Genomic DNA, 12,436 nt, shown 5'->3' with positions numbered 1-12,436 from the left:
TACAGTAGGTTGTTTCCGTATCTTAGCTGTTGTAAATATGCTGAAATGAACGTGGGGAAGATGATAGCATTTCGAGTTAGTGATTCACCCAGAAGTGGAATTGCTGGACCATGTGGTAGTTCTATTTTTAACTTTTTTAGGAACCTCCATACTATTTTCCATAATGTCTGTGCCAGCTTACATGCCCACCAACAGTGCATAAGGGTTCCCTTTTCTCCACATCCTTGCCAACACTTATTTCTCGCCTTTTTGATAATATCCATTCTGACAGGTAAGCGGTGATGTCTCACTGTGGTTTTGAGTTGCATTGCCCTGCTGATTGGGGGTGTTGGGCATCCTCTCAGGCACCTGGTGGCCATCTTATGTCTTCTTTGGAAAAGTCTCTGTACAGATCCTCTGCCTGTTTTTAATCATGTTCTTTGGTTTCTTGCTATTGAGTTGTATGAGTTCTTTATATATAAATATTTTGGATATTAACCCCTTATCAGATATTTGATTTGCAGATATTTTCTCCTATGTTGTAGGTTGCCTTTTCATGTTGTTGATAGTTTTCTTAACGATGAAGAAGCTTTTTAGTATCGTATAGTCCCACTTGTTTATTTTTACTCTTGGTGTCAAATTAAAAAAATCATCACCCAGAATGATGTCAAGGAGCTCATTGCCTATGTTTTCTTCTAGGAGTTTAATAGTGTCAGGTCTTATATTTAAGTCTAATCCATTTTGAGTTCATTTTTGTGTGTGCTGTTAGTTAGTGGTGTACCTAGACTTTTGAGGGAAGAGGAGAAACCAGGATGGCCCCACTGACCCCGCCGATTCTGGGTAGCTGGAGATGCCGTCGCTGGGGTAGGGGATGCTGGAAGTGGACCAGTTCTGGGTGTGGGAGACGTGAGTGTTGTTGGGGACTCGTTCCATTTGTCATGCCTGTGGGATATTCCCTGAGGAGGGTCAGCGAGGCCAGTGGATGAGTGGATCCAAGGAGGAATGGAGAGATGTCAGACTGGGTAGAGAGAGCCAGCAACAGCGGGGTTGCCTTAAACGGGGCTCCCTTCTACTTATTTTTTAAGTGAGAGGAGGGGAGATAGTGAGACAGACAACCACATGTGTCCCGACTGGGATCCACCCAGCAACCCCTGTCTAGGGCTGATGATTGAATGAACTGAGCTATTTTTAGCACCCAAGGCTGATGCATTGGGATCAACCAAGCTATTCTCAGCACCCAGGGCCAACGTTGAAACCAATTCGAGCCACTGGCTGTGGGAGGGGAAAAGAGAGAGAAGGGGAAAGAGGGAGGAGGGGAGAAGCAGATGGTTGCTTCTCTTGTGTGCTCCAACCAGGAATTGAACCCAGAACATCCATACAGCAGGCCAACGTTCTATCCACTGAGCCAACCAGCCAACCTGGCAGGGCCGGGACTCCCTTCTAAGCAGAGTGAGTTTAAAAGTGTGTTTTGATCAATGAAATCTTTTGCTTAGATTAAATTTCATAAGACATTAAACAAAGCTAGCCATCATCTCAAGTTATTTCCGTTACCTGTTTTTTTAGCACATGCATGTTAGGCAAGTATCAAAAAAAAAAATCAGAGAAACAAAAAAAACTATAAGTTAAATCCAAAAATTATTTGGGGTTTTTAAAAATTATTTTATTTTACTGCTGTGCTTGATCGACATGAAGTGGTGGATACCAGGCAGTTCATTTTACTGCATCCTTACTTGTACATTTGTTCTTGGGTTGCCTAAGACATTTAAATGCAAAGAAGATGAGTGTAGCAAAAGTCATGGAAGCAAACAGCAGGTGACTTTACACATAATGTACTGTGAACCATGTCTGCCCTCACCCGGAGTAAAGTGGGTCCCAACTGAAGGACTGCTTCCACCGCTGTGGTCAAAGGTGTGCACACCGAGACTGAGTGTCCCACAGACACACGCGGTCGGCGTGTACGACCCATGGGAGAGCCATTCCTACTGTGGCCGCTGTGTGCTCCGACACTAATACCCACGACAGCGACACCTGTGACTGCAGCCAGGAATCCCCTTTGTTCCCCACCGGGACAAACCAATATGTAGGCAGTTTTCTTTGCTTAAATAGTTTTAACACTGGCCCTTGTGAAGCCGCCATATACCAAAAGTCCTACGCCACGGGCGGACCCTGGACATTACTATGCTAAGTGAAATAAGCCAGGCCGAGAAATACAAATACCATAGGATCTCACTTACAGGTGGAATCGAATGAATACAATAAACTGAGGAATAGAATGGAAACAGAGGCAGGGGCACAGGGAACAGAGGGACAGCTGTCAGAGGGAAGGGGGCAGAGGGGAGGGGCTCAGAGAAGGTGAGGGATTAGCCGAATTATATACACAGAACTCACAGATACAGACAACAGGGTAGCAATTCCCAGAGGGAAAGGGGGGCATAGAGGTGGGGGGGCGACAGGGTTGAAATGGGGGTGGAAAGAAACTTCGCATGGGGTGTGGGGGGCACAATGTGGGGGGTTGAGGGTGTTCTATTGAGTGGGCTATTGAAACCATGTCAATATAATAAATTAAAAATTATAAAAAAATGTCCTATGCCAAACACTGATAACTTGTGTAATATTCCACATGCCCGTATTGGCCACCTCAAGAAGAAAACAGAACTCCCTAAAGCAGGGGTCCCCAAACTACGGCCCGCAGGCCACATGCGGCCCCCTGAGGCCATTTATCCGGCCCTCGCAGCACTTCCGGAAGGGGCACCTCTTTCATTGATGGTCAGTGAGAGGAGCATAGTTCCCATTGAAATACTGGTCAGTTTGTTGATTTAAATTTACTTGTTCTTTATTTTAAATATTGTATTTGTTCCCGTTTTGTTTTTTACTTTAAAATAAGATATGTGCAGTGTGCATAGGGATTTGTTCATAGTTTTTTTTTATAGTCCAGCCCTCCAATGGTCTGAGGGACAGTGAACTGGCCCCCTGTGTAAAAAGTTTGGGGACCCCTGCCCTAAAGGTTAACTTGCTCTACTCCCTAGTATTAAACATAAAAACCACATGGGAAATAGAGAAATTCACATAGAAGTAACATAGGCCTGTCATGAATCGTAAACAGATGACTGTTTGTGGACAGCGTGGGTGACTAATGGCCTGCTGTGTCAGTTTTAGAATGAGGCAGACAGAAGTTTGAAGGCCGGGTAATGTTCTCCTCCTCCTGCCTCAGCTGTGTCTCCTTGGGTACCTGACGGCCACAGTGTCAAGTTGTCTCAGTGATCGCATTATTAGTGTGCTGTCTTTGTATGACTCGTCATTTAATGTATCAAGTTGAGCAATGGCTTCATCAAAAGCTATCTTTCTACTCTATCAGAGTGTTTGATTATTTTTTTGAGAGAGAGACAGGAAGGGAGAGAGATGAGAAGCATCAACTCATAGTTGTGGCACCTTAGTTATTCATTGATTGCTTTCTCATATATGCCTTGACTGGGGGCTCCAGCCAAGCCAGTGACCCCTTGCTCAAACTAGCGACCTGGGGCTCAAACCAGTGACCATGAGATCATATCCATGATCCCACGCTCAAGCCGATGACCCATGCCCAAGCTGGAGGAGCCCAGCATGGCTCATCATTCATAAGACATAAAAATTTCATATGACATGAAACTGTTTTGGTTTTTTTTGTATTTTTTTCTGAAGTTGGAAACGGGGAGGCAGACAGACTCCCGCATGCGCCCGACCGGGATCCACCCGGCATGCCCACCAGGGGGCGATGCTCTGCCCATCTGGGGCATCGCTCTGCCGCAATCAGAGCCATTCTAGCGCCTGAGGCAGAGGCCACAGAGCCATCCTCAGCGCCCCGGCAAACTTTGCTCCAATGGAGCCTCGGCTGCTGGAGGGGAAGAGAGAGACAGAGAGGAAGGAGAGGGTGAGGGGTGGAAAAGCAGATGGGCGCTTCTCCCGTGTGCCCTGGTCGGGAATTGAACCCGGGACTCCCACACGCCAGGCCGACGCTCTACCACTGAGCTAACCGGCCAGGGCCGACATGAAATTTTTTTGACCTTGGGGTTTTGAACCGGGACCTCAGTGTCCCAGGTCAGTGCTCTATCCACTGCGTCACCACCGGTCAGGCTCTTTCAGAGTGTTTTAAGTCTAATGCTCTGTAATTTTATAAGTAAAGATATATTCATGATAAAATGTTTAATAAGTACAAAAAGAAGCCTGACCCATGGTGGCTCAGTGGAGAAAACCTCGACCTGGAATGCTGAGGTCGCTGGTTCGAAACTCTAGGCTCCCCTTGTCAAGGCACATACAAGAAGCAACTGCAAGTGATGCTTCCTGCTCCTGCCTGCCTTTCTCTCTCATCTCTCTAAAAAAAATAAGTAAACATCAAAAAAAGATAAAGTACAAAAAGAAGAGAAACACTAGAAGTTCACTCCTGGGGGTGTCGGTACCCAGCAGCCAGGCCTGTAAGTGTCTGTTGGGTGGATGAGTGAGGGAATGAATGCCTGCCTTGGTTTATTTCCTTCTTGACTTTTTTCTATGCATTAATTTGCCCGGTAGTTATTCCTATATAGTGTAGATAATGACTTTAAAAATACTTAATATAAAAAGAATACAGCCTGACCAGGCGGTGGCGTAGTAGATAGAGCATTGGACTGGGATGCGGAGGACCCAGGTTCGAGACCCCGAGGTCACCAGCTTGAGCACGGGCTCATCTGGTTTGAGCAAAGCTCACCAGCTTGGACCCAAGGTTGCTGGCTCGAGCAAGGGGTCACTCAGTCTGCTGAAGGCCTGCGGTCAAGGCACATATGAGAAAGCAATCAATGAACAACTAAGATGTCGCAATGAAAAACTGATGATTGATGCTTATCTCTCTCTCTCTCCCTTCCTGTCTGTCTGTCCCTATCTATCCCTCTCTCTGACTCTTTCTCTGTCCCTGTAAAAAAAAAAAAAGACATTCTGCCTGACTGGTGGTGGCACAGTGGATAGAGCATTGACCTGGGACTCTGAGTCCTCGGTTCAAAACCTGGAGGCCACTGGCTTGAGCACTGGTTCATCTGTCTTGAACATCGGGTCACAGGCTTGAATGCAGGATCATCAACATGATCCCATGCTTGCTGGCTTGAACCCAAGGTTGCTGGCTTGAGCAAGGGGTCACTAGCTCAGTGGGAGCCCCTGCCCCCGCCCCATCAAGGCACGTATGAGAAGCAATCAGTGAACAACTAAAGTGACTCAGCTCGAGTTGATGCTTCTCCTCTCTCTCCCTTCCTGCATGTGTGCGTCTATCGGTCTGTGGCTTTAAAAAAATACATTCTGCTTGTAGAATCATTGCTAATTTACTACCTTTATCTTTTCTCTTTGCTTATATTTGATATGTATATATGTGAGTACATTAAACAATTTGTTATATTTTTAGGGGAGGGGAAGCTATCTTTGCAAGAGAGCAGGGAGCTCAGGATTTCACAGTAGAGCACAGAGAAGTCAAGGACCCGGCCCCCTCTGACTTGCTGATTTAAAAGCCTTTTCCTGTGCTTGTGACCGATCCACAATCCCTTTCTTGGCCTCCCCAGCAGCAACCTCAGCCAAATAACTGTAGTCGTCTCCTTTCGTTTTCAAACAGAAGACCTTGCTGTCTGCTTGTGGAGAGTGGGGATCAAAAACTTTTCCAAAACAGCCAGTGCATCATTGCAGATGTCTCTTAGCTCGGTCTCAGGTTTCCCTGTGTATTCTCGAGACATCGGCTGTTTTTTCTCAGCACCTTCCGTCTTTTGCTCAGTACTTGAGTTGACACTCCAAGACGACCCACAGCAGCCGAGGGAAGATTCCTCTCCTCATTGGCTGGTTCAGCTCCTTGCGCAGCTGCAGACCACAGGGAGGCTGCCGTGTCACCCTACCGCTCAGCCTGCTCGGCCAGTTTGGCCTTCTGCAGCAGGTCGTCTTTATTGGTGACTGGATGTCCTGGAAGGCGCCTCTGGATAGGCCTTCGCTCAAGACCCGGTCCCGGGCCCGCCCTCCCGCTGCCTGGATTGGTGGGGGAGGCTGGGTTTCGCTGCCGCAGCACCTGAAATCATAATTTACAACCCATGTGGCTGGCATGCTTCTCTTCCATACCCAAGTTTTAGAATTTTTAAATGAGTATCTTTTGAACCCACTTTATAAAAACCGACCTCGTCACTGACTGAAGAATTTGTCTCTCTGTCCTCTTGGCTGCCGCCATCGCCATTCCCTTTCCCGGTGTGTCCTTGTCACTGGGAAGCTCTGCAACTCATACTGTGGGATTGTCCTTTTCCGCAGACTTGTGACCCAGAAGGACATCTCTGACCTCAGCTGTGGCTCTTGGTGCTGGCCAGAAGCCAACTTCATGTCTGAGTGTGCGAGTGGCAGTTGGCCATGGAGAGCTTGGGGCTGCAGACGGTCACCCTCAGTGACGGGACGACGGCCTACGTCCAACAAGCGGTCAAAGGTGAGCATTTCCAAGGACCTCCGGTCCCCTTCTGTCCCCCAGCTTCTGGGGAGGATTGACCCTTCCAAGAATCTCAGCCCCACCCTGCCTCCCGGCCGCTTGCCACAACTTGGTCTGTGTGAGAATCTCTTGCGGTAATTGACTCAAGAGGAAACTCTTTAAAATAAAATGCCATCCGGGCAACTAGAGAATCGGACCAGCCCCCCTGTAGGAGCCACAGCCTCTGAAGGGCAGAATTCCTTCCATGTAGTGAGTGGTTCATAACTATTTCTGGACTAGATGAGCACAGTGCTAGTAATGATGTCCTGCTATTCAGACACTCCCTGTCCAGTTTCTCAGTGCTTTGAAGCACTCAAACCTGACCAGTGGTGGCGCAGTGGATAAAGCATAGACCTGGAATGCTGAGGTCACCGATTCAAAACCCTGGGCTTGCCTGGTCAAGGCTCATATGGGAGTTGATGCTTCCCGCTCCTCTTCCCCCCCCTCCCCTTCCTTTCTCTCTCTCCTCTCTCTAAAGCCAACTAATAAAATCTTAAAAAAAATAAAAGCACTCAAGCCATCTACCAAGTATCTACCATGTACAAGATACTCTTCGAGGTTCAGAGAGGGACGCCCAAGAATGGATCTCATGCCGTAGGCCCCACTAGGGTTGCCAGAAATAAAACCACGTGGTGCACTGTTAAATTTGAATTTCAGGTAAACAGTATAAGTATGTCTCAAATACTGCCTGGGATAGCTACGTATAAACATGGGCTTAAGTGCTGGAAATACTAAAATAATAATACCAAGTGCTAAAAAAATTCATTGGATATCTGAAACTCAGATTCCCTGGCAACGTAAAATCAAGGTGAGGGAGGCGTTCGAACAGTGTCGCTGGAGAGCGGGGCCGTTGGGCCGGGACACGCCTCTCACCGCCGGCTCTGACTCAGTCCTGCCCTTTTTTTCTTTTTCTTTTTTTTTTTTTTTTTTTTTTTTTGAGAGACAGGAAGGGAGAGTGATGAGAGGCATCGGCTTGTAGTTGTGGCACTTTAGTTGTTCATTGATTGCTTCTCAAACGTGCCTTGACAGGTGGGGGGGCTTCAGCCGAGCCAGTGACCCCTTGCTCAAGCAGTGACCTTGGGCTTCAAGCCAGCAACCTGTACTCAAGCTGGTGACCCAGCTCTCAAGCCGGATGAGCCCACACTCAAGCTGCGACCTCAGGGTCATTTTAAACCATTGTCAGTTCCCAAGTTTGCAGATAATTTGTTTGTTGGTTTTATTTACAATTTTCTGCTTTCTCATGACAACAGAGACCCCTTAATCTCATCAGTCAGCTCTTCCTGTAAGGCAGCATGCGGGGGGGGGGGGGGTGCTTTCTGCAGGATCTGAGTGTCGGTCTGACCCGCTTCGTTTTCTTGAACACGGAACTTCTCCAGAATTTCTTGGGAGCCCGAAGCCCTCTGTTGGCAGGCCTCCCGTCGCAGGCGCTGCGGGGACTGGGCTGTGTTACCCCACGGACACTGTTCTCATGCTTCCCTCTCCTGCTACAAATGAATAAGGAACAAGCAAATGGCCTCACGTGGCCTCCTTTCATATGTCTCTCCCTCTCGTGTCTGGGTCTCTTTGCTTCTCCCTCACCCCCGTTTGTATTTTTCTCTTGTCACTCTTCCTGGCTGTGTCCTCCGCCTCCCCCAAGGTGCTGCAGTGTGTGCACGCATGCACACACACATGCACGCACGCACTGCCGGGGCATTTCACACCGCCCTCTCGGGAGGCACCTCCCTCTGCTGACCTCCTCTGAAGCCCTTGACCGGGGCCTGTTCATCTCTGACAGCAGGCAGCTGTGTCTGGGCCCTTGAATGAGCAGGCAGCCCTAAAATGTTACGAGATTTATCTGAAATGAGGGTAAGCATAAAGCGTGGCATTCCCACCCAACCCTTCTGAGAGTGGCGGAGAGGGGCGTGAGAGCGCCGAATCTTAACCACTAGACCACCAGGGAGAGAGGGGCGTGATAAAGCATCGGGCTGTTCCGCCCAGCAGGAACAGAGGGTCGCCTCTCTGTGTGGGATGTCAGGGCCATGTCAGCCAGCTGTTCTCTCCCCCCCCCCACCATAGTCTAGGGGAGACTCTAGATGACATTTTTTTCTCTGCCAATATTATACATTTCAAAACAGATTTTAAATTAATATGTAAATTACGTAGGTTAAATGCTTATCAGTAAAATATATGTAGTGTGTTCAGTATAGATTTACTTTAAGATCAAGGATTGTAATAGAAAAATAGAAGTGTAAATAATTGATATATTGATAGCTCTATATTAAAAAAAATTTTTTGGCCCTGGCCAGTTGGCTCAGTGGTAGAGCATCGGCCTTGCATGTGGATGTCCCAGGTTCAATTCCCAGTCGGCACACAGGAGAGGCGACCATCTGCTTTTCCACTCTTCCCCCTCTCCTTTCTCTCTTCCCCTCCTGCAGCCATGGCTCTAATGGAGTGAGTTGGCTAAGGATGGATCCATGGCCTCTGCCTCAGGCACTGAAAATAGCTTGGTTGCAAGTGTGGCCCCAGATGGGCAGAGCATCGGCCCCAGACGGGTTGACAGATGGATCCTGGTGAGGGTGCATGCAGGAGTCTGTCTCTCCCTTCCTCTCACTTGGAAAACGAGGGGGGCGGGGAAGAAGGTCTTTCCAATACGGAGCTGAGATAAAGGAAGGACAGTATCTTAGGAACTCTGGAGTTTTGTTCATTTTAATAGTGCTTATTTTGTTGTCTTAGGTGACTCAATATCTTATTAGAACACTGAAATGAAAATGTCAGAAGTCACGAAGGAAACACTACCTACCAGTGGCAGGGGAACATGACCAAGATGGTCACAGGTCACACAGTGGGCACGTTCCCACTCCCCCCTGTTGCTTCACTTCCGGTTCCTTCTCCCATGCAGATTGGGCTCATTGTAAGAAAAGCTGAGTTTATTGGCAGCAGACCACATGCTGGGCACTGCCCTGAATGTTTTATGTTCATTAACTCATTTAGTCCTATAGCAACCCAATGAAGAAGACACAACTTTTAATCACGTGAAGAAGAGGAAGCTGAAGCACAGAGAGGTTAATTAAGTAAGCTGTCCAGGCACACACAGCGAGTAAGAGGTAGAGCAGAAACTCAAGTCCAGGAGGCCTAGACTGGTTCCAGAGCCTAGTACTTCTAACCACTGAGCTGTACTGCCTTCTCAAAGGGTCTAGGTCTTAGCCTACTGCCCCAGTGGGAGACAGGGCAGTGTATTTCTTTTCTTTTTTTTTTAAAATATGGTTAACATGCATTTTTATTTTCCCTGTTTCTCTTTTTTTTTTTTTTTTACAGAGACAGAGGGAGAGTCAGAGAGAGGGATAGACAGGGACAGACAGACAGGAATGGAGAGAGATGAGAAGCATCAATCATCAGTTTTTCGTTGAGACACCTTAGTTGTTCATTGATTGCTTTCTCATATGTGCCTTGACCACGGGCCTTCAGCAGACCGAGTGACCCCTTGCTCAAGCCAGCAACCTTGGGTCCAAGCTGGTGAGCCTTGCTCAAACCAGATGAGCCCGCGCTCAAACTGGCGACCTCGGGGTCTCGAACCTGGGGCCTCCGCATCTCAGTCTGACTCTCTGTCCACTGCGCCACCACCTGGTCAGGCAGGGCGGTGTGTTTCAATCTAGTCAGTTTGAGCCATATCTGAATTTTGACCCATCGGGGCTTCTCTAGTTTCAGGGCATCCTTTGTTCTCCACTCATTTCCGTCTCAGCGACCTACTGTTAGGTTGGAAGTTCCTACTTTGCTGGGCATGCGTAGAATAGTGGATAAAGTTGTGCCTGACCAGTGGTGGTACAGTGGATAGAGCATCGACCTGGGACACTGGGGTCCCCGGTTCAAAACCCTGAGGTTGCTGGGTTGAGTGCAGGCTCACCAGCTTGAGCACAGGGTTGCCAGCTCGAGCAAGGGGTCACTGGCTCGGCTGGAGCCCCTTGGTCAAGGCACATTTGAGAAAACAATCAATAAACAACTAAAGTGACTCAACTATGAGTTAGTTGATTTTTCTCGTCTCTCTCCCTTCCTGTCTCTCTCTCTCTCTCTCTCTAATAATAATAATGATAATAATAGTAAGTGAGGTTACGCCTCCTGTGAGTGACAGGAAGGGAGTCTGTTGGGATCTGTAGGGTCCCTCGTGGCAGGATGTCTTCACCCCCGTACCTCTGAGACCCAGGCCTGTGGAATGTCACCTGTGCTTAGGTGCACAGACGTGGCACCTGCATCAGGCAGGCCTCTGCTAAAGCCAGCGGTGTTCTCCGCCCTCTCCGGGCCCCGCCCACTCCTCTCCGTCTCCACTTCCGTAGGAGAGAAGCTGCTGGAGGGACAAGTGATCCAGCTGGAGGACGGGACCACTGCGTACATCCACCAGGTGACGGTGCAGAAAGGTGAGGGCACCCGGGACGCCCCGCTTCGCGCTGGGAGGCCTGGTGGTTGGCGCCGAGGAGCCCCTCCCCGGCCCCACGCTCCAGAGAACAGCGGGCCCTGCTCTCGTTGCAGAGCCGCTCTCCTTTGAGGACGGACAGCCTGTGCAGCTGGAGGATGGCAGCATGGCCTACATACACCACACCCCCAAAGGTAGGGCCGTGGTCACGTGACCGGCGGGGGGGGCGGGGTAGACCTGGCGGAGGCCGGGATGTGGAGACGGGTGCTGTGGGAGCTGTGTCTCAGCCTCCTCCGGGCGTACCACAGGAGCAACTGTTTCCGTCCCCAGGAGGCGGACATGGGGGTCAGTAGTGTGGGCTTTTGTGGCAGCTTTGGCTCCAGCACAACCACAGAAAGTCTTAGGGCTTGAAATAGGACCTAAGGAGGTCATCCAAGACCAGGAGCAGAAGCTTATTAACATTTCAGAATAAAGCTTTTAATAAGACGTGCAGATGGTGTGCTGTAGAACTGTGCACCTGAAACCTGTATAATTTTGTTAACCAGTGTCACCCTAGTAAATTAAATAAAAAAAGAAAGAAAACAAAAATTATATGCATTAAAACATTGATTTTTAATAGCATTTGAGACCTTGCTCCCTGACGTATGTCGTCAGTTTGGTGCAAATACATTTATTCACTTATGTATTGATTGCTTGTTTGATTTTAGAGTGAGAAGAAGGGGCAGAAAGAGAGAGACAGAAACATCATCTGATCTTGTATGTGCCCTGACTGGGGATCGAACCCACAATCTGCACCAAGCTATCTGGCCAGGGCGCTCAAATAAATTATTTTTAAAAATAAAAATAAAGGCCTTGGCCAGTTGGCTCAGTGGTAGAGCGTCAGCCTGGCGTGCAGGAGTCCCGGGTTCGATTCCCGGCCAGGGCACACAGGAGAAGCGCCCATCTGCTTCTCCACCCCTCCCCCTCTCCTTCCTCTCTGTCTCTCTCTTCCCTTCCCACAGCCAAGGCTCCATTGGAGCAAAGTTGGCCCGGGAGCTGAGGATGGCTCTGTGGCCTCTGCCTCAGGTGCTAGAATGGCTCTGGTTGCAACAGAGCAACGCCCCAGATGGGCAGAGCATCGCCCCCTTGTGGGCATGCCGGGTGGATCCCGGTTGGGCACATGCGGGAGTCTGTCTGACTGCCTCCCCGTTTCCAGCTTTGGAAAAATACAAAAAAATAAAATAAAATAAAATAAATAATAAAAATTGATATTTTTTTAAAATTGATTTTTAATGCAAAGAGAAGGACTAAAGCTTCTAAGGTTCCGAAGAAGAACAATTTATTCCTTCTACAAGTAGTTTCTTGAGCGACTACTCGTGTGTGCGCCTGGCGTTGCGCTAGGTGGGGCGTACACGAGGGAGAACCTGGTCCGACCCGGCCCCCGCCCTCCTAGAGTCTCGTGGGGCTGGAAGTGATGTGACTCGTCACTGGTGAACTGTCCGCCACAAAGGGGACCAGGCTCAGGGGGCGTCTCTGAGGAAGGGGCACGTGAGCTGAGAGCTGAGAATGAGGTGGGCTTAGCTCAGATGAGGGTGGCAGGGAGGGAGCAG

General features: G+C 48.9%; 1 protein-coding gene across 3 annotated transcripts in view; it reads left to right on the top strand.

Annotated features, from left to right (window-relative positions):
• Positions 1–12,436, top strand: part of ZNF76 (zinc finger protein 76) — a 46,070-nt gene that overhangs the window by 21,349 nt on the left and 12,285 nt on the right. For all 3 annotated transcript variants that reach the window (XM_066359585.1, XM_066359584.1, XM_066359586.1), the window contains exons 2-4: positions 6,256–6,424; positions 10,771–10,851; positions 10,964–11,041. In XM_066359585.1, the coding sequence (XP_066215682.1) occupies positions 6,352–6,424; positions 10,771–10,851; positions 10,964–11,041 (232 nt within the window). In that variant the 5' untranslated portion in view covers positions 6,256–6,351. The remainder of the gene's footprint in view (positions 1–6,255; positions 6,425–10,770; positions 10,852–10,963; positions 11,042–12,436) is intronic.

The sequence above is a fragment of the Saccopteryx leptura genome, chromosome 1, assembly GCF_036850995.1.
Source record: "Saccopteryx leptura isolate mSacLep1 chromosome 1, mSacLep1_pri_phased_curated, whole genome shotgun sequence".
In the NCBI taxonomy this organism is placed as follows: Eukaryota; Metazoa; Chordata; class Mammalia; order Chiroptera; family Emballonuridae; genus Saccopteryx; species Saccopteryx leptura.
This window is presented reverse-complemented; position numbering and strand designations above follow the sequence as displayed.